Source organism: Orbicella franksi, chromosome 7 (genome assembly GCF_964199315.1).
Source record: "Orbicella franksi chromosome 7, jaOrbFran1.1, whole genome shotgun sequence".
In the NCBI taxonomy this organism is placed as follows: Eukaryota; Metazoa; Cnidaria; class Anthozoa; order Scleractinia; family Merulinidae; genus Orbicella; species Orbicella franksi.
This window is the reverse complement of record NC_138151.1, coordinates 11,611,286-11,639,059: the sequence shown is the minus strand read 5'-3', so window position 1 is coordinate 11,639,059 and position 27,774 is coordinate 11,611,286. Positions and strand designations below refer to the sequence as shown.

At 38.7% G+C, this 27,774-nt stretch overlaps 2 protein-coding genes across 2 annotated transcripts in view; both read left to right on the top strand.

Annotated features, from left to right (window-relative positions):
- Positions 1–12,427: 12,427 nt before the first annotated feature.
- LOC145493860 (uncharacterized) lies at positions 12,428–26,685 on the top strand. Its single transcript, XM_081473337.1, has 10 exons — positions 12,428–12,910; positions 13,639–13,752; positions 16,316–16,474; positions 16,992–17,119; positions 18,269–18,368; positions 20,803–20,903; positions 23,103–23,263; positions 23,890–24,030; positions 25,024–26,456; positions 26,597–26,685. The coding sequence occupies exons 1-9, from the start codon at positions 12,803–12,805 to the stop codon at positions 25,134–25,136; spliced, it is 1,125 nt and encodes a 374-aa protein (XP_081329463.1). The 5' UTR covers positions 12,428–12,802; the 3' UTR covers positions 25,137–26,456; positions 26,597–26,685.
- The window catches only part of LOC145493855 (uncharacterized), a 79,314-nt gene continuing 78,002 nt past the window's right edge, over positions 26,463–27,774 (top strand). Inside the window, exon 1 of the mRNA XM_081473334.1 lies at positions 26,463–26,707. Within this exon, the coding sequence (XP_081329460.1) occupies positions 26,577–26,707 (131 nt within the window). The 5' untranslated portion in view covers positions 26,463–26,576. The remainder of the gene's footprint in view (positions 26,708–27,774) is intronic.

Sequence of the window (27,774 nt, the reverse complement as noted above, 5' to 3'; positions counted from 1 at the left end):
AGGCATGATACTATTTCAAAATTTCGTTTGAGTCCAATTTTCTAGATGCTTCTTATTGGTCCCTTTAAAAAAAAGTTGTAATCGTTAGTTCTCAAACAATGTTTTGATTGGTCACTTTCCTTCTAAGTGGCACAGTTAACGTAGATGGATTGTAGACATTTTTCCAAAAAAATTTTCATTGCATTTCCAAACTTAAAGTGCCACTATGATGAGATTCTCGATATCCATTTTTTTACATTTTCGTACACAATAGGTCTTTCCTAGATATCTTGCGGTTTTTGGACCTTTATTTCTGAGAATTTACGGCCGCCATTAATTTTCCTTGTTCCAAGTCTTGGTTGAGAATTTGAGAAAATGATGTCATTTTCTTAAAAATACCGCACGGGGTGAAATTATAATAACAATTAATGTAAAAAATTGCACGAATATATGAGCCAAATTTTTTGTTATTCTTTACCCGAATTGCTGTACTAATTGATATCATAATTTCAACCCGTGTGGTATTTTTAAGAAAATGACGTCATTTTCTCCAATTCTCAACCAAGGCTTGGAACGAGGAAAATTAATGGCGGCCGTAAATTCTCGGAAATAAAGGTCCAAAAAACATGAGTTCTAATGATCGTAATAGATTGAAATTTGGCAAGATATCTAGGAAAGACCTATTGCGTACAAAAATGTAAAAAAATTGAGTATCGAGAATTTGATCATAGTGGCACTTAAATGAAAAAGTAAATAAATATACCTTGATCAACTGGCCATACTTGATGCGTGGCCTTGCACATTTGGTTTGAACAAAATTTCACTTGTATTCCAGCAGGTTGAAAGCTCCAGGGCGTCAATATGTATGACAGGTCATCACGTCACTGACCAGGATGACCTTGTCCATTTGTTAGGGGGCTTCCACAAAGATAGCAAACCTGTGCCTGTGGAAGGAAACTTGTTGGCCATGATGTCTGCATCCTGCATTCCTTGAGAGTGACTTGTGGCACTGCATATGAAATGGTTTTTGACAGGTTCAGTTTTATGGACGATGTCCTGCTCGCAGACAAACCAAATTCAGTGGCATCAGGTGCAGTGTCAGGGGTTGTAGATGAAGCAGAGCTACAGGATGCGTCCTGTTGCTCCTCGGGCAACTTCAATATGCATAGCAGAACATGAAGGTGCAAGTAAACACTCATAGTCTTGACTTGTTTGCCTCTTCCCGATTTTCAGCTACAGTTCTTATTACTGCATTGCAATTTTCCATCGCCATACTCAACATGACAAAATCCACTTGGGTTTGATGTGGAAGGTTCAGTAAAAATGGCAAAGCAGTGTTCTGAAACTTTCACCACATAACGAAAATCTTCAGGTGGATCCAAATGTTACAACAACTTTCCCTCTGTTACCTTGTCGCACTTGTAAGCCTCAATATCTTCTACAATTAAAACTTTGGCAGATAAGGGTTCTGAAGACTTTTCTGTGGCCGCTATACGTGCACAGGAGAATGGTACAGCACTTGCCATGTGCACTGCTCTGCTCCCTTTACACTTTTCATGGTGGCAGACAACACTGGTGTTGTCTTTCAACACAAAAACCCTGTTACAGCGATGGTCTAATTTAACCGAGTAAATCCTCACCAGCTGTGAGTCAACCACAAGGACACTTTCTGGCCACTCTAACTCTCTTTTCTTGTTGGTTGTTCTAGGGACATATTTGCCTCCAAGTTCATAACCACATTTAACACAAGTTTTTAGCTTCCATGCATTAGAATAAGAATTATTGCACGTTGGGCAGTGACCTGTCACCCTTCCTGTCCACTTGGACTAAAAAGACACAAAATAAAAAAAAATGAAACAAATTATGAACATGTGGTTACTCCTATGCAGCTACTCAACATTAAAGTTATAAATTCAAGGGGTTTGCTTTAACCCTATTTATACTTGGACTTTTTTGTTACTCTTCGACGGAGGGATTCTGCAACTCTGAAAGAAAAGTTTAAGTTACAATAGTGAACTTTTAGTCTAAAGATTATAAAGTACATCCGAAAATGTATCCCTTGAGCCTACACAACATGAGATGTGAGATGATGATGTTACATGTATGTCATATTGTAATTATGGCAAGATTTCTGAAAGAATAGAATATTGGACAATATTAACTCCACGGGGATCTATTAAATCGCTCCTCATCAAAGATAATAAATTGACACTTTTGTCGCCTTTCCCGCCTTTCGACCAATGGTATTTCACTTCGCTCATGGCTCAGCGAAGCAGAAATAAAAAAATTACAGAGATCAAAGCAGGCTCACTTTCTTGGTGCCTCTTGACCAGACTCCTTCCCGCCGGATCGCTTTGCTCTTCGCCGCTCGCGCGCGTGACTCAAAAGTGGAAGCATGAAAAGAAAAATGGGTAGAAAAATACTGGTGCATTTTCTAGCCATGTAAGCATGTGAATGTGAGGTGAACCTCGTTGCTGGTATTCCATTCTGTAGAATCAGTCAGAAACGTTTCCTAATGCTAGTGCTTCGCCATTTTTTCTGACATACCTGTTTCCATATGTATGATATATGTTAGTTCATTTTGGGACATATCCATGCTATGGCACCCAGGAAAAATTAATGGCGGCGAGGGAAAATACCGAAATAAAAAAGCAAAGAAGTATAAAAAACACCTGATACTCCACTGTGATATGCTCTTGTCCACTTTCCATGAAAAAACAATCCTGACATATATGTTTCCATATGTATAAATGCTAACTTTGATTTTGGGACGTATTTGTGCTACGGCGAGGGAAAATAACGACGCAATAAAAAAGTTACGAAATGTAAAAGTGGCAGAAAGAAACACCTGATACTCCACTTTGCATAAACAATCATGATGATCAACGACCTTGAGCTGTTATTGATAAAATCATTCCTTACGCCTGCATAGGGCAAACAACACTACAATACTTTAAACGCTTTTCAACCCAATAATAGGAAGTCAAGTAAATGTCCGCTTTCAAGTGAAAGTCGGGTTTAATCTTTCAAATGGACGGCAGAAAGGCCAAACTCAGTCAATTCATATTTACGGAATTGTTCTTCGACGATGTTGCAGACCTGGTGTTGAGCGGCGAAATCACTAACACGCTCGCATTCGGGTTCGAGCGACTATTAAAATGATTTTTCTCGTGCAATTTGGAATAAATAAGCACTCGTAAGTTTTTCAAAGACTCAAAATTGCACTCGCCCTATGCGCTCGTCTATCTTTTTCAGCCTTTGAAAAATTTACTTGTGCTTGATTTATTCCAAATTGCACGAGAAAAATCATTAGACTATTTTTAAATAACATTCATGTAATTGTTTTTCATTTCAGTTTTCTGCTCTCACTTTCCAATTACCTGGTTACAAGCATAAATGAATAGTTTACTAGTCCGCTTCGCTTTTATGTAAGTACTCGGACAGCCACCCAAGGATTTCTTTCAATAGACCTTTCCCGCATTCTGACAAACAATGGCGCCCAGTCGAGGTCAGGGTGGACAAAAATACAGCAAATGTATGAAAATGTCCAACCTCGCTCTGGTGCTATTGTTCGTGCGCACTGAAGTGAAATGCGGGGAAGGTCTACTAAAAAATTAAACATTTCGCATCAATCTTTGAGTAGAGAACAATTGTTTAAGCATATACCTCGACTCCAATTGTGTCTCTTGTATTCAATTCAAGAGTATGTTACAGTGCGTACTATATTTTTGAAGAGATCCAAGCCCGGGGTGGTTACTCCCAGAAACATTGGGTGGGGGTGTACAGCTCGATTCCCAAAACCCTTACCCTATTTATGACCAAAATCTGCGATTTTCCTAACCCTAGGCCTATTTATAACCTGACCAAAAATTCGATACCCTATTTCAGTGACCTGACCCTTAAATCAATACCCTGTTTCAGACCTGTCTTATAATTAGTTCCCTAGTTCAGATCGATGTAAGATCGCCGTTAACATAATTTGTGAAGAGCTTTTGTTGGTGAAGAGTTTTTGTTAATGGTCTTAGCGATAATGATGAAAAAGTAGCTTCTTCTTAAAAACATTCCCAATTCAAGACTATAGTGCAAAAACCATACCCTGTTTATGACCAAAAGGGACGTGGACAAAACGGACAGGAACAAAGGTACATACGTTTGATATAATCGCCATTATTGGTTAATTTTGCACTACCTGGTGTTGAAAATTGTCAATTGCTTTCCCATGAAGATAACAATAGCTAGTAAGGCACTGTACTCTATGCTACCATAATTTTGCTATCTTGGAAATCGAAACTCTTCGAGAAAAGAATTAATCTGTGAAACAATCGCAGCAGTTACTTCCAATGCCGGCCATCTTGAGATGATAGCACACGCGCAGATTTACCAAATGGCATTTATGGCACGAAAAAATACCATTCCCTTCATGCACTGTGGTCACTTAGCAGGAAAATCGGTATTTTAATTTGTACCGATGTTCTTGTTTTGTACCCAGTCCGCAGTCGATTGTCCGATCGGTTGAGAAATTTGATCTACGTGCTTTTATCAGCAAGTTGTTCGGAAGCCGATTTTTCACTGCTTTTATTTCGCGTAGTTTGAGATACTCAAACTTAACACAGAAGGCCAAACAATGTACAGAAAACCTCACCCCAAAGTTACAAAACTCAAATCAAAATTCTCGCTTATCCTGGTTTATAAGAGCTTAGAAACTATAGACGGGTAATTGGTCGTTTAAAAAAAACAAAAGCAAAAACAAAAACAAAAACAAAAAAGCATAGGCACGCAAGGCGTTCGAGAGTGATTTTTTTTTTTGTGAATTAAATACCTCAGTGGACTTTTAACAGTAATGGTTAGGTAAATCGAGCAAGTTTGTCTGGTTGTGATGTAAAAGTGGAGTGCTCTAATAAACCATTCAGCCACGCTGCTTCCTCCGGTTTCATTTATTCTAATTTTTATACTTTATTCTGCTGACCGACTGTACAGTTTCAAAAAACTCGAAAACTTGAGAACGACTACTTGGAGACAATCTCCAAACGCACGTCAGTATCAAATATTCTGAACATCTAGCTTGTGTTCCATGGCGATCAGGATAACGTTGTTTTCTGTTTCCATTCTACTGCAACACCTGTTACCAGTTCGAAGGGAATACAACTTGGAAAGTCGCGTTGAATCATCCCTTTCAAAAACGAGAGAAACTTGTCGTACACTAATATTTAGATTTAGCTAGGCCTAAAAGCAGAGCTCCTGGGCCGGGTTGTTCGAAGCCCGATTAAGCTAACCCAGGATAAGCGAGAATTTTGATTTGAGTTTTGTAACTTTGCAGTGACGTTTTCTGTACATTGTTTGGCCTTCTGTTTTAAGTTTGAGTAATCTCAAACTACGCGAAACAAAAGCAGTGAAAACCCGGCTCCCGAACGACTTGCTCAAAGAAAGCACGTAGATGAAATCTCTCAACCGATTGGTCTCTATACGTTCGTGCAAAGTACAATACATCCAATTTGATAAAGCATGCTAAGCGGTGTTTTTTTTTTTTCAGGAATCAATAAATAGGAACAAAGGGAATCCTAAAGAATCTGGAGGGCGTTAAAAACGCCAAGTGGTGTAAAGAAAGAATCAGCTATTATTAAAGAACTAAATGCGGAAAATGGTACCATCACTGACAGACAGGAAATTGCCGACAAAATGAACGTCGCCTTCATTAATATTGTTTCCCGTATTACCTTTAGTGATTAGTTTGTCGCAGTTTTCGATGATGTGGCTCTTACCGAATTTGTCAAGCCCAAGTTAGTTAGGCAGTCAGTCGTTTGAAATACGATATATTACCGAGGCTCGGATGTTAGACCTATTGAAAAAGATTCCCACCAGTAAGGCTACTGGTTGTGACGCCCTTAGCGCGAAAGTGCTAAAATTAGCGGTTACAGTTCTGGCCTCCCCTTTTTGGCGTCTTATGAATTTGTTTATAAGTACTGGGTCTTTCCCTTCGACATGGAAAACTGCTCAAGTCACAGCCTTGTTCAAAAATGGATCTCGTGAAGATACAGCAAACTACCGACCAATTTCCGTTTCACCTGTTTTGTCCAAGGTGCTTGAAAGACACATGGCAATAGGGGCGTAGCCAGGGGAGGGTTCCAGGGGTTCTGGAACCCCCCTTTTGGGTTATGAAAATGGATATTATTTCAAGAGGAAAAAAGTATCGGAAGCCCCCTTTCGAAATTCCGAGAGACGAGATTTTTATTTTTGGAGAAGACCAAAAGACAATCAATTTAAAAAGGCATCACATGCTATATCATAGGTTACAATATTATAAGGGGGCATAAATTGGACGGATCATACGAGCCTCCCGTGCCTACTTCCAGCCTTGCTAGTTTCTCGAGAAGGAAACCCTGTACAAGCCGCTTTGCAGTACTATGCAGATGATCTACCATTACCCCAGGTTTTTGATGTGGAACTTTTCCGTTGGCGGGGCAAGTCGCTAAACATGGATCAAGACTTACCCAGCAGTGCAGTTCAGGCATTAGAAGAATGCAACCATGACTTCTTTCCAAACGCACATAAGTTGCTGCATATCTTATGTACGTTGCCAATTACTTCTGCAGAACGTGAGCGATTGTTCAGGTCATTGCGGCGACTGAAAACTCATCTGAGGGCGACCATGACCAGGGAGCGAGAGTCTGGACTTGCGCTAATGAACATCCATTATGGTAGGCAAATTGACATTGGTGCAACAATCGACATTTTTTGCACGGAAGCATCCACGGCGCCTCCTTCTTTCTGATATCCTAGCTGAGTGAACGGTAAATCACAAGTCTACAGCATTTGATGACTGAGTATGTAGTATGTTAAACAACTATTATATTATCCATTTTTAATTCTATTACGGTCCATCGATCTCTTCAGGAAGTGAGATTTACAATCTCCTCTTAGAAATGCTAGCTAGGTTTGGCGGTGAAATTATTTGAAATTTGCGCTCAGAATCAAGGAAACGCCATTTCAAAAATTTTCCGGGGGAGCATTGCCCCGGAGGCCCCTAGTAAAGATTGATAATCAATCGGGCAAGCAATATACATTAGGAACCCCTCTATACAAAAAGGCTGGCTACGCCCCTGGGCAATAGCTCTGTCTCTGATCACCGTCACAGCTATGATCTGATGCATAATCTTCAATCAGCCTTTCGTGAGGATCATTCTACTAAAACTGCTTTAATTAAGTTAACCGACAAACTGCTCTTTAATATGGACAATGATATGGTCACTATTTCGTCGATTTCAAAAAAGCTTTTGATGTGATAAATCATGAGTTATTATTAAAGAAACTATCAATTTATGGAGCCAACGACTTCACAGTGAAATGAGTTAGGTCATATCTAACAGGTAAGAACCAACATGTTCGTGTAAATGGCTGCTCCTCCTCCAGTCAACAGTTGCTTCAAGGTGTTCCTCAAGGATCAATTTTAGGACCTATTCTTTTCCTTGTGTTTATGAATGATATGCCTTTTAGCATACGGGACTCTACACTGGACATTTATGCTGATGATACGACCTTATAAAAACGTGCTGGTTGGGAAAACATCTCCCACATCAATCACGCCCTAAATCAGGATCTTAAACATCTAGCTGAATGGTCGGCACAGAATAAGATGTTCATAAACACTCAAAAAACCAAGTCCATGCTGGTAACAGGGAGGCGCCTACGGAACAAAGTTGCCTCTCTTTCAATTGATGTCAATTTAAATGGATATCCTATCGAGAATGTCACCGTTTTTAAGCTTCTTGGCATAACGTTAGATCAACACGTTGCTTTTGATCGTCAGATTGAGTTGAGCAAAAAATGGTGAAACAGATAGGTCTCTCTCGTCATATAAGTCCTCATTGAAAACGGAATCAACGTAAAATATATTTCCTTTATGGCAGTTCAATATAGACCTCTTGTAGTAAGGAAAATCTTCAGAAACTTCTTCGTCTTCAGAAACGTGCGGCTAGAGTCATTTTGAATGCCGAAAAAACGGCCACATCCGTTCAGTTATTCAATACCTTAAACTGGATTCCTTTCTGTGCCGAGTCGTATGTAAATCGATGCACTTTAACCTAGTACAAAAGACTAAATGGTAATACACTAGAATATATAAATGATTAACTAATCAAAAACTCTGACATGCATAATAAAACAACTAGATACTGTAATCTAAATTTAAGCTGTCCTCGCTACAAGAGAAGCACGGAAGGTGGCCGGTCGTTCACCGTAAGAGCAATCCAAGAATGGAACAAGCTAAATGTCGATCTTAAGCGTAGTCTAAGCACAGAGCATTTTAAAGGATCACTTCTTAAATCAATTTTAAAAAATCAATTTACTACTCAATCATTTATTAGTATGTAGCAGTTTTACATTTTTTTTGCTACTTAGATATTGTAAATTAGTCATATTTAAAGGTTGTACATAGTGATTTTAATTAATTTTCATTTGCGTTTATTTCGAGGGCCATTAGTTTATCAGTTTTGTTACTGTCAAATGTTACCCTCTCCAATAAAGTCTACTACTTCTACTACTACAACCTAGCCCTGATTACACAAGTTAACTTGACATGAGCCTACCATCTATTGGCAAACCGGCACTTGGTCAGCGGTCAACTTCAGAAAAAGCACGTGACTTCTAGGCTTGAGCCCGCAATATTTTCTTGGAGCCCGTGATATGATCACGTAATACTGGTTAGCGAATAGCTTGTTTTGACAGGTGTCAATTGACCATAACATGGATGTTCAATGTCAAAGAAGTACGCTATAAACTAAGGCCGCCTAACTCTGTCAACCTATTAGTTAGGGTATGCCCGCCATCTTGCGCGACTCCATCGTCGCCGTCGTCGTCGCTGTCGTGCGTACGCGCCCACGAGCAATGCTGCAAGCCACGATAGCCATGAGAAAAATCAATTCATGGGTTTTCCTTTCTTTCCTTTATGAGTATGGGGATCCCCTTGGTGGCCTTTGGGCCGTTGGAGCTCCGCTAAAAATGTAACGCAGTTGGTCTCCGCAAAGTTTATGACCAGCTGCCTGGATACCCGACCGTGCGATCATGCCCTAAACATATCCATGGCTAGTTGAGTTCCAACTCAAATAGCCAATCATTAGGTTCTTAGTAATTTGCATTCACCTAGTTTTTGACTGACTTATTGAAACTGGATAAGACACGAGTTAAAGGTGTGGCATACCCCCACCCCTGATCTCATCCTTACCGCCATTTTTGCGTTGCGTGTTGCGCTCGAACCTGTAAGGATTCGATTACAAATAATCCGTTATTTAGATCACGCTTGTTCCCGGATGTTAATTACCGCTATTTTCCTACTGGGTGTTTTCCAAAAAAATTCTGGCTTTATAATGATACACTCTTTTCTTCTAAGACCACCTAATTTCTTCTTTGTTTACCGCCGTTTGAGCCTGAAATTAAAGGGTCCTAGTCAGCCACACCTTTGTTTTTGTTTACATGCGAGAGTTTGGCTATTATATTTTATTCGGAGTCTGTCGAAACGAAGGAAATCACTGTGAAACTACTAAAATAATTAAACATACTTTCAGGAAGACAGCTTACAGTAAAGAAATAAGTTTTCTCTTCAACACGCAATATCAATCATTTCTATAGCATCGAAAATGGTGGATGCGGACTAGGGTCCTTTAAGACGTTCTTTACTTTTCCAAGTTTGCATCGCTCTGGTTTTCGAATGGGAATTAAACCGCCTCGAGAATATTAAAATGACCCTCTTACGACGAATTCTGAGGGAACCTGTTTTGAACGGACACTCTATATTATTAAGCGGACACTAGCACGGTCCGCCTAATACAGGTTTGACTGTAATCGACTTCGGAGTGAACCAACGTTTTTGTTCTCTGTTTTTCGTTTTTGTAGGCGTTTCTTGAGAATAAAAGAGGAGGTATATGCTGGAAGCGATCGCCTTTCACACGCCACATGCAAAGTACCTTATGGACACCGTCACATAAACGCGAAACTTAGTATACCAGAGAAATAATTTAGTACAAAATTTCTTGTTTGTGTCTTGTTTTTGCAAACAGTCCTTCGATAAACGATCACTTTGTATACGTGCTACTCAAAATGCAAGAAAAAACTGAAAAGTTATCAAGTATATTTGACGGCCTTTGCAAAGGATCTCAGTGGGGGGCAATATAAGGTTTTGAGGGTTGATGGTTAAATTTTCGGTTGTTTAATGGCTGATGGTATTTTTTTACCTTATTAGCTTATTGGAGAATGTGATTTGTCGAGATGCAGACCTTAGTGTCACTGCGCATACGCTCTTAGCTCATCTGCACTCTTTGAAACATGCCCATTTTCGTCAAAGCCTCCGTTTCTTTTGGTTTTTAAACGAGTAACACTGGGGACGAGAATGGAACATAACTGAGTACAAGCTGTTGTAAGAAGACAGAAACAGCTGTCTGCATCTGCTGTAGGCTCTCGGGAAATTTTTCTGCACGGTGTTTGGAGAACTGAAGATTACGACTGGCGGCAGGAATATAGGACCTTTTACGACTGCCAGTTTATCTTTTACTTCAAACACCTTTTCTAGTACTGGCGGCTATTTAAAAGATAAATTACTCATGTAAGGCTTTTTTCTTTTTCTTTTTACGGAATAAGCTTCTTAACATACACTCTTGTTTTCCACTAAGTCAATTTCTCGAATGGTTTTCTGAACAACAGTTTGTCAAAATTACTTTTTCTGCGTAGCGCGGCTTGCAGGGGCGTAGGGTGAGATTTTGAAGGTGTACGCACAGCGCGGAAATTGCAAGCGCCGAAGGCCCCAAACTAGGGAGATCTGGGGGCATGCTCCCACAGAAAATTGTGAAATTTAGGGTTTCGGAAATGCCATTTCCAGTTATTTCCGCGGAACTTTTTTGTAAATAAATGCGACGGAAAATGCGGTAGTTAGTTGTTTATTTTACCCATCTCTAGAGTTTTCGGTAACGTACATCAAAAAAAATGAGGTAAAGCAATGGTAAAAACAAGGGGTTTACAAGCAAAGGGCAAGACGTCTACCCTTTAGACGGGCGAACTCTGTTATAACATCATTAAGGTGAACGTCCTTGCGCTTGTGAATGTGCAAAAGTGCTATAGAGCTCAATCTCCCGTCTGTCATGGTACTTCGTGAGGGCGTTTTCAATCTCTTCATACTGCTGAAACTACGCTCAGCAGTGCAAGTTGACAGAGGATACGTCGACAATGTTATCTTAGCAACATAATCTCCGGGATAGAATTGAAGGTTGCCATGATCAAGAGACTCAACCAAAGTCTTCACATTACCATCTATTCCACATACTTCACTTTTGCCTCCATCTTTTGACCTCGGATTTGAATTCGCCCTTAGAGATTTCCATGTCACTGCCGAAGCAGCTGAAGATATCATAAACGGCTCTTTCTGTTAGCTCAGTGAGCTTCGCTGGAATATAGAATCAACGAATTAATGTTGTTTTATGCTAACAGCATAGGAGCAGTGATCTCTTTGCCGTCAGTAGGGTAAACAACATATGTAGCTTTTAAGCACGCGGCTTCGTTTCTCTGTTCTGTTCTCTGACTGTCACCTTTTCCTGCGGCATCCCTATTACTAGCTTATATATATATACAACTCACCAGGAATAAGAAGCTGCGCTTGGAAGCCAGGGAGAGGTTTGACTAATTGCTCATCAAGCTGGTTGATGAGGTGATCTAAAAAGGGAAGATACAGACTCCCCTTCCAGCATGAAGACGCTGAGTTAGCCTCGACCTTCAGCATTTGCACTTTGTTCAGTGGTCTTGTTGATCATGTTAAAGTAATCATGTATGGATTTTCGAGCCATGATACAACTGTGTCAGGTAATACTGTGATAAATTGTGAATTTCAACTCGCAGAGATAGTCATCGGATCGTCTTCTAATTGTTTCTTGGGATTTTGAGGATTTACACAGTCAATGACTTCAGCTGCATTTTGCATGTATATATTCCTGTTCTGAGTTGAGTGCAATTATTTCTGAAGCCACATAGCATTTAAAGGTAATCTCTCCTTCAAAAATAACCCGGGACAAGGGATTGGGGAAAGGCGAGGACCACAGGGGGTGGAGCTTTTTTTTTCGTTTCAATCCACCATTACGTTACAACAACAACAACAACAACAACAACAACTTTATTAGCTCTTATATTTAGAAAAGAAGACATTTGCATCAAATAAAAATTAAAGCTAGACGGGTGTTGGCTTCCTAAAATAACTAGAGAGTTAACACGTCTAGGAAGCCAAATAACGTTTCTTGTTGTTTATGGAGTAATTAAAAGGTACTGGAAAGACAAACGCAAACGCCAGTATAATTCGAAATTTAAAAATCGGTCCTATTTTGTAAAATGCTATAAGGAAATAAAAAAAAAATTTCCAGATTTCAGCTGTACGCACGGGCGTACGTGCGTATATGGACGCTACGCCCCTGGTTTGTGAGATCTTGTGAAAAAGGGGAACTGAAATGAAGGATTTGGTTGCTAGGGGATATCATGTGCGATTACTATAGCTGTAGCATTTTACCCAGGAGCAACAGAAATAAGCTTACTCTTCGTTGCTATATTCTACAAAACCGTTGCTCGTACAGTACGCCGCTCATTCTTCCACGGAGAATTTTGGTATTCCCTTACATAACAGGTTCTTTCTATCCGAAAGACCGCTGACTTTGTCAATGGCGTCTGCTGAGTGCAAAGGAACGAAGAAACGAGAATATAATTATAACTCGGAACGAACTCATCATCTGGTGTCGTTCTGCAAAATATGAAATAATCATGAAGAACAAGCTTCAGTTGGTACTGGATAATTTCTCAGAAAATGAATAGGCAGGTTTTTCGAGGCATAAACATGGTCACACAACTCCACCAATACGAGCCTCCAAACTGGGCTTCTTCGCTCAAAAATATTCCACAGCACTTTGTGAAGGTTAGGTATTAAAATGCTCTTAGTATAGCGTTAAAAGTGAGCTTGGTATTGATTGGTGTTGTTTGTCATTGATTGTCAATTTCATCGATTGGATGGTGGGTGAGTGAGTTGGTCTTCCCCACTGTATTAGCTATATTGTATTTGCATGTAGCACGGAGATTTTCCATGTGAGATGTGACAAGGAGTGGTCATGATTCACAGGTGTTAATCAGGGCATATGTACTTAATCCCTCTGTTTCCTTCCCTTCCCTGACATTCTGTGTAGGGGTTGAACCCAGGCAGGAGAAAAGAGTCCAAGATAACTGCATGCACATGCTCAGAATGCTGCCATGCATTCCGCCCCCCCCCCCCCCCGAAAATAAAGCGATCTTGTCCCCTGAGCTGGCACATTTTGGGTCAGTGAAGACCAAATGAGTGACAATCCGGACCGGAACCCAAGAATTTTGGTTCCTGTTTTATTGTGCACATCTTCTCAAGTTCAATGATGGTCTGAACAAGCTTAGAGAATAACTGCTGTGACTAATGCTGGCGCCTCAATTTATCGGTATTTCAACCACAGATGGCCTTGTTCTTGATTGATTTGTCTTGAAAACATCTCAATTTTGTCAAGCATTCTGCCTTTTTTAATGCTTAATGAAACTCTAAAAAAAACTGTAATCTACATGTAACAACAGCTCTAACTGACGATAGTTATTTTTGATCTAACTCTAGGTATTGCTGTTTTGTAGCTTGCACAGGGAAACACTCCAATCCATCCATGGAACATTCCAAATCTTCCAAAGGAGTTTTCATTGTTTATCAAAAGGGATGACTTGACAGGGAGCACTCTGTCTGGAAATAAGGTACAAAGTTTACTCAGGGTTTTTTTTAGTTGCTTGTCAAGATTGCATGTCAATGTGAAATACATTAATCAATTCCAGTAGTGGTCATTTTTTTTACAGCACCCTTAACATCCCACACCTAGGTGCATTGTGTTAAAGTTTAAATAGGTGTAAATAGCCACGTGAGTAACTGTCGTTAACTCGTGGATATGGGAAGGACCACTGATTTCCCTTTCCCAGTCATATACTGAAAGTTTGCCCCGGATTTTTGATGTTTTGAAAATCACAGGCTAGTGACACATTCATATTTATTTTACATACATTAAATGAAACCCAAATTTATTCCTAAAGAAAAAGAACTAAGTACCAGTAAAGAACTGAGTGTATACTTTTTATCTTCTTTCCTGTATGACTGTGATTAATTTATTACTAAGAACATTAGCTTGGATGACATATATGTTATTTGCTGGCATAGGGTTGGTTTGCATAGTGAAAAACTGTGACCAAGGTCTTGAAAATGGAAGCCCGAGGTCACAGTTTCTCACGATACAAACTGACCCTAAGCTGGCAAATACCATGTGTATATATTTTTTTTCCTGTGGTAAATTTGTTTTACAGATTACAAATGGGTTTGTTTATGCAACTTTGTTCATAGAATCAGATTCTGCACTGTCTACCAATGATTTGTAAAAAATCTTCGCAATGAGTGAGTTACTCAGGTACTAGACAAAGAAAGATGTAGTAGAGAACAGATATTTTTCGAACTACGTTATGTTAGTTGCATTTATTTTACCAGTTAAGAGGCTGTCTCTAAGAACCGACCACTGATTTTACTTCGAAAATTCGATTTTTCTCATAAGCTGGGATTTCGAAGCCCTTACCTAGTCAATCACTAAAATGAGTTTTGTTTCATTAAAAATTCCAATTGAAGTTTTCTAGGATTGATTGAAGTTTGGTCCGCTCGACGCAAGTTTCATGCCCGCCGAAACTGGAAAAATAACACATATTGCCGGCACTCTAAAAAAAATAATATTCGCTCAAAAGTCCCAATTCTTTTTTTCAACTATAGATATATCATAACAGTTTGTTTAGCCATGTTGCAATTATAATTCAATGTTGTTCCTTCAATGATTAAAAGAAGATTTTCTACCCGTCAAATCGAGTTTTGAACCAAACGTGAAAATAGTTCTACTTTGAAGGCACGTTTTAAAAATGTGGTACCTGTTTGAAACCGCTGAACTACATGAATAGAAAGTATAAATGTCCCTTAATTTAAAACAATAATAAAATTTGTCTGCCCACTAGGTTTTCAAAACTAATGACCGCTTAAAGTTCAGGAAATTTTGAAAACATTCCAGTAAGTAACTAACACACTCGCCTTCGTAAAGTGCTCCGATAAATTCCCGTAAATCTCTTACCTGGCTTCAAGATTAAAGTTTTGGTCCTTTGTAGCGATCCTTGAAACCTAGGCAGCATTAAAACTGCCAGCTTTTCCTTCCAACTGTAGGTTTGTATATAAAGTAGATTTATACATTCCTCATCTGTGTCGAGCGTGACCGTCACATACTTCGCTGTTCTTTGTATTACTGACCATTGTTTTCCTCAAAGCCGGTTTAATGGGAATTTATTGCAGCACTTTATGAAGGCAAGTGTGTTAGTTACTCACTGGGATATTTTCAAAAAAAATGTTTCCAGTTTTGGCGGGCATGAAACTTGCGTCGAGCGGACCGAACTTCAATCAATCCTAGAAAACTTCAATTGGAATTTTTAATGAAACAAAACTCATTTTAGTGATTGACTAGGTAAGGGCTTTGAAATCCCAGCTTATGAGAAAAATCGAATTTTCGAAGTAAAATCAATGGTCGGTTCTTACAGAGACAGCCTCTTAAGTTCTCCAAAATTGTTTTTCTGGTGTGAAATTTCGTGCAAAGTTTGAAGTTTTACTACAAAAACAATTTTTGTAAGTCATTGCTTTTAAAATCACTTGAAATTAGACCTTTCTACTGTAAATTGAATAGCAGAAAGGGAGGAAATTTATCAAGTGTATTCCACAGAAACTCTCCTAAATACAGCAACGATCAGACAGGTAAACTCGGCTGAAACTGACTCAGATTTTATGGTGAGAGAAATACAGGATTACGCGCCATTACAGCACCAAGCTACAAACAACCAAGCAAACTCGCACAACTTCAAAACACTCACCGACAATTGAATTTACTTACAGTGACTCTCCTTGGCATTTTGAAGTGAACAGAGATAAACTAAAATGGACTAATCGTCGATGGAGGTGTAAACAAAGCAAAAGATTGACAATTACTGCTAACTCTTAGGAGTGAAATTTAGGAGCTGTAATCGTTACAGCGGGGAAAAAATCCGGCCTGTGGGCTGTATCGCAAAAAGCTGGACTGATCACAAGCTTGTGATTAGCCAATCAAATTCAAGGATTTAGGATTCTGGCCCACTTAGATGCTTGAGAAAAAAGTAAACTACAATATCCTCTAATTCCTTCATGAAGGAAATAACTTTTATTCAGATCTCTTGTTAAATTAAATCCCAACTACCAGTAATTCTTAACTTGGTTTAGGTTCGCAAGTTGGAGTTTCTATTGGCTGATGCTCTAGACAAGAAGTGTGACACAATTTTGACATGTGGTGGGATTCAGTCCAATCATTGTAGGAGCACTGCAGTTGCTGCCAGACAACTTGGATTGAATTGTTACTTGTTCCTACGGAATCGTCAACAGGCATGTCTGAAATAAACTTCTAACTGCAAACAAAGCCTGTATTTCACAGTCAGGTAGCTTTGATATTGATTAATTAATTTGATAGCCATGGCCATATTTGTGATGATTCCTTGTTTACCCCAGCCCCGAATTCAATGTTGTGCAATTTGTGCTGTGGTCTGCATGGTGCGAAAAAGCAATTGTTTGAGGAAAAGAGGGAAACTTGTCTAAAATATTCAAAAGCATAATTATACAGTGTACATGTGTATATCTCAGAACTTTGTTGCCTGTTGTAGATCTCATAGATCTCTTGATGTGCAGTTAAAAAGACAAGAAATTTTGAGTACTGCCTTTGCCATTTAAGAAGAATTTGGATTGTGAAGTTCTGTACTTTGCTACAAAAACCTGAAAGAACAAGTACAGTTGCTTTAATTTTTGGGACAGTCAATGACCTCCAGCAGAATGAAGTCCATGTGACAGAGTTAATTGGAATTGATAATTTCTGATCAAGGTTTTCCTGTTGTTCTTGTTCATGCAGACTACAGACATTGGATGTAAAGGGAATCTTCTTTTAAATAGAATGGTTGGAAGTCATGTTATTGTTGTTCCACCACTTCAGTATAAATCAGGTCTCAAACAAATGATGGAAAAGCTGGCAGAAAAGTTGTAAGTAGCATGCGTACATGTATCTTGGTCCTATTTAGCACTCTTTTGTTTCTTTTAAGTAGTAGTTAAGATCAGCTAGGGAGGGGTGGGGAGGAGGTTGTTACAGAGAGGTCTGGCATTCCTTTCAAGAGGAAGATTTTAAAAATGAATTCAATTAAATTGGATTTCACTGTCTGTTTTTATTGTTTTTTTGTTTTTGTTTTTTTTGTTTTTGAACAGATATTTTAGTTTGTATGTTAAACAACTGGGCTGCTGTTAGTTAACTGGTATCTGGTGTTTTCTCCTTGTTTCTCCTTAGCCACCCATCTTTTCCAACTTGCTAAGAACATAAATGTCTTAATTGACAAGCTATTCGGTATTCTAAGAAGGTTGAGAAAAGTTAACAGTAAAGAGAATGAGGAAAAATGTCTGTGACCCTAGTTTATGGTTAAATTACAAATTTGAAATTTATTAAGTCACTACTAATTATTAATAATACTTTCCAATATCTACTGTAAAATTCTTTGTTTGTAAGTAGCTACTTAACAATATAAACATGCATATTACTATCATGCCAGATTTAAATCCAGTCATGAAGCCCATGAAACTGCAAGATGCATTAGTTTTTGGATTCAGTCTTATTTAAAAAATAATTGTTGAAAGAGAAATGAAGAATTACTATTATTTATTTCCTTTTCGGGTGTTAAGTATAAGTAGTGTAGTAGTGTGTAATAGTGTAGTATACAATGTGGATGTAAAGTAGAGTTAAGTAATATGTAAAGTAATTAAGTAACTTACTAAGTAGCGTAGTAGTGTGTGGTAGTGTAATATACAATGTAGGCGTAGAGTCAAGTAGTATGTAATGTAAGTAAGTACTTTACAGTATGTGTGTAAAAGGTCCTTTTTTAAAAATGTAATGAAATGAATGTAATATAATTATAAAAATTGAAAATTAAAAAAAAAAATGAAGAATTATTCATGAAGTTTCGAACAGCAAAATTCACACTTTGCTCTTAGGAAGAAGGCTTGACCACATTTGCACCTAGTAGGCATTATAACTTAATTAGTATATAAAGCTAAGGTTTTTCACGCATGAAAGGCTAAATCCACCCCTGCTTTTCCTACTGATTGTTTTGTATGTTTTTTTACGAACTTTTTTCTTTCTTTCAGAAAACAACAGGGTTTCTCTGCCTATCTAATTGAGGTAGGGGGTTCTTCATACATGGGAATGTTTGGTTACCTAACAGCATTTGAAGAAATGATGAACCAGGTGAAACAAGTAGTGTAAACTACATAGAAAAGCTGTTTTCCACATTGATAGTTTTAGGAGTAAATTTAGTTATAAGTGTTTCTCTGACGAAAAGTTTCTGGATACATGTATGACCTGTAATTAATAATGAAAGAATTTCTGTTGACTATACGGTACAACTTCATATGTACACATAAGGGGTTTTGCGTGGGGTTTTAACTAGGAGAGCTTGTACCTAAGAGGTAACTAAAAGGCTTTTAAGGTGGCTTACTACAGTTTTGATGGATTATAACAGCCCAACTTCTAACTCTTTTCAAAAATGTTCCAAGATGTTTTTCCTTTCTCTATTTACTGTTTGCTGAAGTCTTTTACCATTCTATGTGAAACTTGAACAATTCAGCATCAACAAATGGCCAAAATGAACTGTCGAGTACCTAAGGAGAGACTGGGCACTAGTACATTAAATCACGTTTTTCTCAAAATCTACTTGTATGACCCCACCTCAAAATTTGAGTAATAAAAAATTGGCTCTCATTTAACATTCGTGCAGAGTAAAATAAAAATCTTTAGGACAGATTTTCTGTAAACTAAGAAAATGTGAGATCAAAAATAGCTCAAAATCTGTCCTACAGATTTTTTTTAAATTTTGGCTCCAAACTGGATTCACCCCTACAAATCAAATGTGAAAATTTTATCATGGGTTGTATGGTACTGTAGCTTTTTTAGCAATTCTCGATCAAAGACTAGCTTTTACAACCTTGGAGGAGAATTAAATTGCGTATGCCCTTTATTTAAGCGCACACTCATGTGATGCCACTTATCTTGTGCGAGAAAGCAAGAGTAAATTAGAGCTCTTTAACCGGTTATTTATAGCACTTTTTGTCATATTTTTTGGCCCTAGGTTCAAACACATGTTTGAATGGAGTTTGAAACTATTGCTACATATACCAAAGTGATTACCGTATTTTCCCGTGTATAAGTCGACCTTTCAAGACCTAAAAATCAGTCCAAAAATTCGCCCTCGACTTATACATGGGTCAAAACTTGAGATCCAAGCGCCAGTCAAATAATTAGCATAATAATTGTCTTTCGATGTTAACAAACATGTGATAAACGGCAGCACAGTTTACAACGTACGTTCGCTTAGCGATCTGTCTCTCCATATCAGAGCTTCAAGTTAAAATGCATCAACATTTATCCGTTAAATTTTAACCTGAATCTTGTAGACACTCACTGGCTCAATTTTGTCATAAAGAACCAATATTTTTCCTTTAAATAAAGCTGTAGTAAAGCCGCTCGGAGAAAATATCTGTCACGCTTGGAACTTCTCTGCTTGGTAACCTGGCAGGATACGAGTGCGAGGACTTCTGTACCAGTACTTGACCGATTTCAAGGCTTGACTACCAAGTTCCCAACACACGCTTTGCACTTTGTTTATGACGTCGTTCTGAAAGTCGTGAGCTTCTTTGGTGTTTTGCCTGTCTTATAAAGCCACTTTTAATCTCTTCGCACTTAAAAAGGCTTGTTTGAAATCCTTACGTTTGATTTTTGTGAGCATTTTACAAAAATTATCATTGAAAAGTCTGCATGCACATGTGTTGCTAAACTGGGTAAAACGCTCGTATACGTGCCATAATAAGCTTTAAAACTGCGCGTTGAAACATGCTGTGATTTGTTTACATATCTGTGGTAGCTGAAAGATAATTTTAAGAAATACAAGATAAGTTTTCCAAGAAATTCTTACCTTGAAATTAAAAAAATCTAGTTTTTGGCCTCAAAAATTGGGGGTCGACTTATACACGGGATCGACTAATACATGGGTAAATACGGTAAACGCCTTTCAAGTGCTGAAGTGGTTTTCGTTTCTTCTTAGGGTTACTTGTGTCATTTTTACATGTGTGATCAATATTGCCTGCCATCATCTGGCAGGCAATGGTAGCGTGCGCTACTGACAGTGCCAAACTTGTTGCATGTACATGTACATGGCTATTGTTAGGAAGTCACAAATAGTTAAATGAATTTGTCCTAAAAACTTGTTTCTTGGCTATTTGTGTTTAAGCTATAGTGTTCTGTAAGGAAAATTGGTACCAGAAGGGGCAGGGGTGGGGGGATGGTTGTATCCATATTAGCATGTTAAGGTAGATACCAGAAAGCTTAGTTTATCTTGTTTTATTCTGACATTTGCACACCAATAAATGGTCTTCAAAGTTCTTATCTGCTCTACTGCTGCTCCACTGCAACAATGTATAACAATGAATTGTGTGTAAGATGAAGGCCTTCCGCCTGGGACCGTAAATCTGCACACCCAACGTACTATGCATTGAACTAAGAAAGGAAAAAAATATATAGAGTGCATGGTTGACCCTCTTGGAGCTACATGTGAAACAGTTTTCTCGTATTAACCTTGTTTGTGCAATAAAAGGGGAATTGAAAACATATTTTTTGCATGTTTCAGAACCTATTGGAGAATTTTGATGACATTGTGATAACAGTTGGCAGTGGGGGAAGTGCAGCAGGAGTTGCCATCGCTAACTACCTGACAGGATCAAAACTCAAGTGAGATTTTTACTTAAATTGTACACAGAAGACACAGGAGACATAGCCTGTTGCAGGCTCTCGGTAACTGGGCTCTCGGTAGTTGGGGACAAGCGAACAAAAGGGTGACTGAGAGAAAAAATGAAGGAGGACTAAGGCGAGGAAGGGAAGGGAGAGAGCCTGTAAGAATTTCTTTAACGACCCTCCTCCGCCCACCTGTGATTTAATGAAGTGTCGAAAATTAAAAATGTCAACTTTTTAATTAGCTGGAAACATTCTCCTATTGCCTGCATGTTTTCTATTGGGTCTACATGACTCCTGCGGTTCGTGACATTTGTACATTTGCTGTTCTCTTTGTGGTCTCTCGACCTTTCTTTGCTTCACTCGTGTTTATGAAGGGCACTTTATGTTCTGAAATTATTAGAAGGAATTTTAAGTAGAGTTGAGCCGTTAGACTGTGCTACAGCTAATTTTTAAAGGTCCTAGGTCTGCCCACTGTTATCTGCATGTCGCTTCGCCGCATTTGACACCTCTGTAATTTGTTCTGTGCTTAGCTTTAGCTTTATGTGTTTAGGTTCATTTCTATTGCAAGATATGCCTCATTATCACATATATGTATTTGCTTTCAATGGACAAAATATGAAATTTTCTGAGAGCATGCTTGCATTCTATATTGTGACGGGTTCGTCTGTTTAATTAGAAGTGTTTAGGTCATGGTGATTCTTGTCACGGATATCATATTTATTAGCTTTATTTGTCCTCATGTGGGTTTTCTTTGGAGACGCCATACCTTTACTTCGAGAAAGCTATGTGTTTGTCTAGAGACTTTCTTATGTTTCTTGCAGCTCTCTAATCGAGCTTATGTCTCTTGAGCTCAAAGTATAGGATTATTCGTCCTTTGTTTGTTCTGGCACCACATGATTCAAATGTAGCTGTTTACGTGAAAGTCTGGTGATTGTTTTGCGTACTGTATATGTCATTGTAAGTTATTGTTTGGCTTTGTTCACATTTCTGATTTCATCGCAGTCTTATCCAGTCATGGACTCCTGGTGAAGAGCTGAAAAATGAAACTTCTTTCCCAAGAGGAACTTTTACAAGGCAAATTCTTGTTTCTTCCTTAGCGCTTGAAAATTGGGAATATCTTGCAGACAGTCGTCCAAGACAGACCACGCTCACCATCTTTCTGATCGACAATAAAAGAGGGAACTGACAGAGTGTTTAAAGTACTGTCAAAATCAACCAATCAGAGGGTATAGTAGCTCCTGCTATACCAGATGAGGGTTGTTAAAGAAAGTCTTACAGGCTCTTCTATCGCTCCTCGCCTTAGTCCTCCCTGCTTTTTTCTCTCGCTCGTTTTCACCTCATCCCTAGCTAATGAGAGCCTGGAACAGGCTACAGGAGACATGAGACACTAGACACTGGACGCTGGACGCTAGACACTGGATGCCAGGATACTGGACACTGGACACCACAGACATTAGATATGCGACATTAGCTAGGAAGCACTAGACATTTGCAACAAGCCACAAGACACCACATCCGAGACACTGGATGCTAGCCATATGTATATATATCTAGTTTATTAGATCTGTGTGAGGATGAAGACTAACTCTTGACTCTTGACTCTTGACTAACTCTACGAGGATAACGACTAACTCTTGACTGTTCCAGCTTTAATACAACAACGTTTCGGCTATTCAGCCTTCTTCAGCCTTCTTTCTAGTTTATTAGGTATAATGTATATTTACTAGATACTAGGCAATGGACACTTCACGTGCATAATGTTAGACACTAGACACTGGAAACTGGACACTACGTTTGGGTTCTAGAAAGTAGACCTAAGATGTTACACACTAGCCACTCAATCAATAGAAGATTTAGTATGATAGATACTAGACATCGGACCTAGGCAGTTGGGACATCAGGTATTAGACCCATGGCACTTGACATGAGGACTGGACACTAGATATCAGAAGCGTTACAACAGACATTGGTCACTAGACACTAGACATAAAAAATTAAACACCAGACACTGAGAACTAGACACTGGACACTACAGTTTGTGCATGTGTGTCAGAAACAGTTTACTACACAATGGTTGCAGAAACAGGACACTAGTCACTGGACACTAAGACAAAACACTTTATTCTTGATGGTCAACTTTGACATAAAACATAGCTATGAACCTGACAGGCTTTACTTTGTCTCTTGTGCATGTAGGTGTCATGCTGTAAATGTGTGTGATAATGCAGCATATTTTTATGACAAAATTAATGAGGATCTAAGGATGGGAGGATTAGATGTCCAAGCAGAAGATATAATTGATATTATTGAAGGATACAAGGGAAAAGGATATGCTATATCCTCTCAGGAAGAATTAGGTAAATGTCTCATTTTATTTTGGATATTGTGACATTTTTGAAAATATACACAATGTACTCCATATGTACTCAAGATCTGAGTAGTCCCTCAACATAATTCGTTATAACAGCTCCTTCATTGTGCAGCGTTACAAGTGTATTGGCTCCAGCGGTGATCAGCACCTGAACTACACAATGTACATGTATGCATTTATATGTCACTACACTTTTACATTCTAACTTTTCATGGTTGTGAGACTTAGTTCCCCCAAGCTCTAGGGCCAAAATTTATTTTACTTATCAGCTAGAAATTATTTTTTTCTCGCATAATTTTGACCACTATTTCTTTGTGAAACATAGGTGTACATGTGTTAATTGCAAAAAATTAATCACGGCCAAATGGTAGAAAATCCACCATACTGCAGTATGGTAAGATATTCACTGAGACATCCCAAACAAACGACAGTCCTGCTTGTCACTGGTTGAGGTCACTGTTTTGGAGGTGTTGCATTCTGTTGCCATCCTGCAAGGGGATTCTGTACATTACTGTATGTTTCAGTATGCGAAAGGCCAATCTTGAAACTCTTTCAGTCATTTTGCATTCTCTCAGCCACTAATTGCTGAATACAATCAATTATGATGTGCAGAGAACATTCTAGAGATCTCCAGCACAACAGGAATAATGGTGGACCCTGTGTACAACATTAAGGCAATTAGAGGGATGCTTCATGAGATGAAAAAAAATCCCGGGAGATTTAAAGGACACAGAATACTCTACATTCACACTGGTAAGTAATAAGTGGAAAGGTGCTACCTATAAGGAGAAGGTCACTCCAAAAAGCGTATATTTTTTGTCAATACTAATAAAAACCTTGCACTACATTTTAACCAGTCACTGAAGTTTCAGTCTCTAAAGTGCAGGTTTTTCTTATGAAACTTGTCTCCAAAGAAGCGCAAAATTTGAACATTGTTGCCGCCATTTTGAATAGATTTTGCTGATGCCAGGTCAGTTGCAGGTTTTTCTCCTTCCTGCCAATTTCAAGTCGGACAGAATGACTTCACATAAACACAGTCTGGCTGCCAAGACAGTTTCAAAATGGCTGCCTCTGAAGTTGCGTCTTTCAAGACAAATTTCATCAGTATAGCGGGCACTTCAGAGGCTGAAACTTCGGTGAGGGAAAAGCTGAATGTTTATGTGCTATTGGCGAGGACAAAAAAAGTAAGCTTTTTGGAGTGACCTTCTCCTTTAAGTTAATTCTACAAGGAACTGAAGTAATCGGGTGAATCAATGTATCATTTCAGCAGCGTTTCATTTGGCTTTTAATATTCATCTTTTCTTCCTGAAGTTTCATATTTAGTCCCTCAAACAATGATTGCATGCTATGCTGTATGTTCCTCATTGCATAAATGCTTTTGATGTCTTGTTTTGAGCATTCTTGCAGAGTTTCTCTCTAATGTATAAAACACAGGCCATGCAACTGTGAATGTTACAGTGTGTTGAATTTGCAAGAATTGAGCATCGAGAATGGAGTCGCACTTCAAGTAAATTGAAACTGAACTCAATACTCGATGCTTAGAAGTATTGAGTATCAAGTGTTGACTTACATTTGCCTGGTACTGAATCATGATACGTTTTTGACCTGAGATCCCCTAATCTGGAAGACTGCATGGCCAGTAATGAAAACTGAAGTCTGCCAGATGTAGTTCTGTTGTTCTGCTTCAAATTTCAAACTTTCAACTACGAGTTCATTTGCTGTATTATGAACATTTTCCCTTTTTAGGAGGAGTGTTTGGTTTGTATGATGGAAGAATGGATCCATTAGTCAGAAGCTGTGCAGTGGGTACAAATGAAGTTCATTACTGGGGAGACTTAAATGATCCTGTGCCGTGCTGAATTTCAGAAGCGATCAATGTCTTAATTCTCCTGCTTACTTCATTGTCATTGTCAATAAGATCACGTAGAAAGAATACAGACTGTCATCACCTGGATGATACTGTCTTCATGTACAATACAATCCAAGACATTTTCAGAAATAAATGTTATGGCAATCTGCATCACTAATAGGAATTTGATGATTTGTTTGATTTGATGCAGTATTTTGTGTATTACGTTCAAATGTCTGGGGTGACCAATAAATTAAAAGTCAGAATGTGCAGTTCCAGAAAATATCCATACCCACCCCATGAAAGGTCACTTGAAACTGGTAGGGGTGGGTAGTCTCCTTGGCAGCTGTTTTTGGGATGACACGTATGCAGACATCCCAAAAAACAACTGCGGAGGAGACTACCAGGGTGGGGACTGGGGGGAGGGGGTCAAGCAAAAGTTTTCCGTGAGCAGGGTATGGACATTTGGCTATATTAGTATGGCAGAACAAACACTAAGAACTATACATGTTCTTGTTTGAAGAAAATTATGCTATAAAATAAACCACAGAAAATTGCCTTCACAGGGCACATTTTGTCTTTCCTTGTTAGGGGTGGGATCAAGGGAGGGGTGGGGTGAGTTGTTGTGGAGGTACTGTAAACAACATAATCAACAACTGTCTGTTTTATTTCAAATATCACGCATAATTATTTTCTCATCATTTGCCCTTATCATTCATATTGCCAATCTGTGGTTTGTGTAGGTCGTGAGTATGACATATTTTGCACCAAACATGTCACGCTGTGGCAGCGTCGGTCTCACTCTTTTGAATGGGCTATGAACAGGCTCTAAGGTTCTTAGGTGCCCCACCGTGGCCACGGTATATGGGCAGGCCGCCACGAACACACTAGCTGTAATCTTTACGTCACACTACCTTCCGCGGGTTACTAGCAGGTACATTTACGGCGGTAACGCAGGCTACAAACTGAAAGCCTTTTTCACATCCAACTAAGGCCTTTTTCTTAAGACGTTTGAAGCGAGTCCTCCTCAGTCCACTTGGTATGAATCAAGTCTGTTGTAGATGATGCCCCATCACGCCAGACAAGTGTTTTGTTGATTTGCAGTTTTGATCTCGTGATAATACAATTATTTCATCGTATTCCGTTTCCGGGTGAGTGCTTTTGATCTCGTGATCAATACGCAATTACAAATTTGTGCAGAAACACCCTCAGCCCAGTGCGGAGAGCGGCAGTTAGTGTACAAGCAATGCTAAAAGGGATTCCTAGAGGTTCGTAATTCCTTAAGAGCAGAAAAAGTTATCAAGAAGCATTTATTTTACTGACAACACAGGTAATAGCAAGAGCATAGTCAGAAATTATTAACTTCGCGTGACTTTGTACAGCTTCGTCTAGACGAGATGTTGGATCAGTCGTTCTTCTTGCATAAACACTTTATCTCGATCCAACGACGATGTTCTTTGTTTCATGCAGAAACACATCGCCTTTTGAGGATCACAGCTGTATCTTTTTGGTGTCTGCGAAAAGGGAAGGGAAACGTTTTCAACTGAAGGGAAGTTGGGAAGTTTTCCGTTCAGCAAAAAGGTAGGGAAGACGAGCGCTTGTTTTGAGAAGTTATGAAACGTCAGCACATTTATTGGCATCGCTAATTTAAATAAGGGAAAACTTATTAGTTACCGAAATTATTCTTGGTAAATTGATTTCATTTTGACTTTCATGCAGAAACACATCGCCTTTTGAGGATCACAGCTGTATGTTCTTGGTGACTGCGATCGAGGGGAAACATTTTCAACTGAAGGGTAGTTTTCCGTTCAGCTTAAAGGTAAGCAGGACGAGCGCTTGTAATGAGAACTTATGAAACGTAAGCAGATTTATTTTGATTCATATCGGCATCGCTAACTTAACTAAGGGAAAGCTTATTAGTTACCGAAATTATTGTTGGTAAATTAATTTTGACTTAACAGTCATTCATGAAAACAACATTTACACGAGCTAGACAAGAATGAAAGTCTGAAAGCGGAAGTACGAACAGTGGAAATTGAAACCATACTTTCTTAACAAAGCGGAAATGCTAATGAACTGTTCGTCCCAGGATCCATGGACCTGTTGATTTGGCTTGTAAGGGAGCCTTTGGGTTTGGGGAAGGAAATACAAATCCGGCTTAGAACCCTATAAGGGATTTTGCGTTTGCTTTCTAAAATGCAAGAATGGATTATGAATCAAAAGAATGCACACTCCAAATGGATTCAACAGATCAAAGTTATGATATGTTCACAACTTAGTATATGAAAAGGTATTATGGTTCCTAAGTAAGTCACTGTTTAATCAAAGTTGAGATCGCCTCAGAGTACTATTGTGTGACGATCTCGTAGTTTCCATTTTCTTTCTATATGTGCTACATGGTCAAATGAAGGATAGTCAGGTAATGAATTTGGTTATCCTGTCTCAAGTTTGTTTATGTATATCTAGCCTTACATGAATGTCACACGTAAATCATTTGTTGTTCATTTTAGGAGTCATTTTCAACCATTCCTTTATTTTACTGATGACAACAACTTTGTGGGGGAGTTTGCCTAATTGATAAGGTAAGCACTGTTTGTAAAACGAACAAAATCTCTCCTTAATTATTTCCAATTGCTGATCTTTTTGTA

Coding starts and splice junctions, on each gene's coding strand:
- LOC145493860 (XM_081473337.1), top strand. CDS start 12,803: ATGAATAGGCAGGTTTTTCGAGGCATAAACATGGTCACACAACTCCAC. Junction 12,911..13,638: donor TTCCACAGCACTTTGTGAAG/GTTAGGTATTAA, acceptor GCTGTTTTGTAG/CTTGCACAGGGAAACACTCC. Junction 16,475..16,991: donor TCCTACGGAATCGTCAACAG/GCATGTCTGAAA, acceptor TTGTTCATGCAG/ACTACAGACATTGGATGTAA.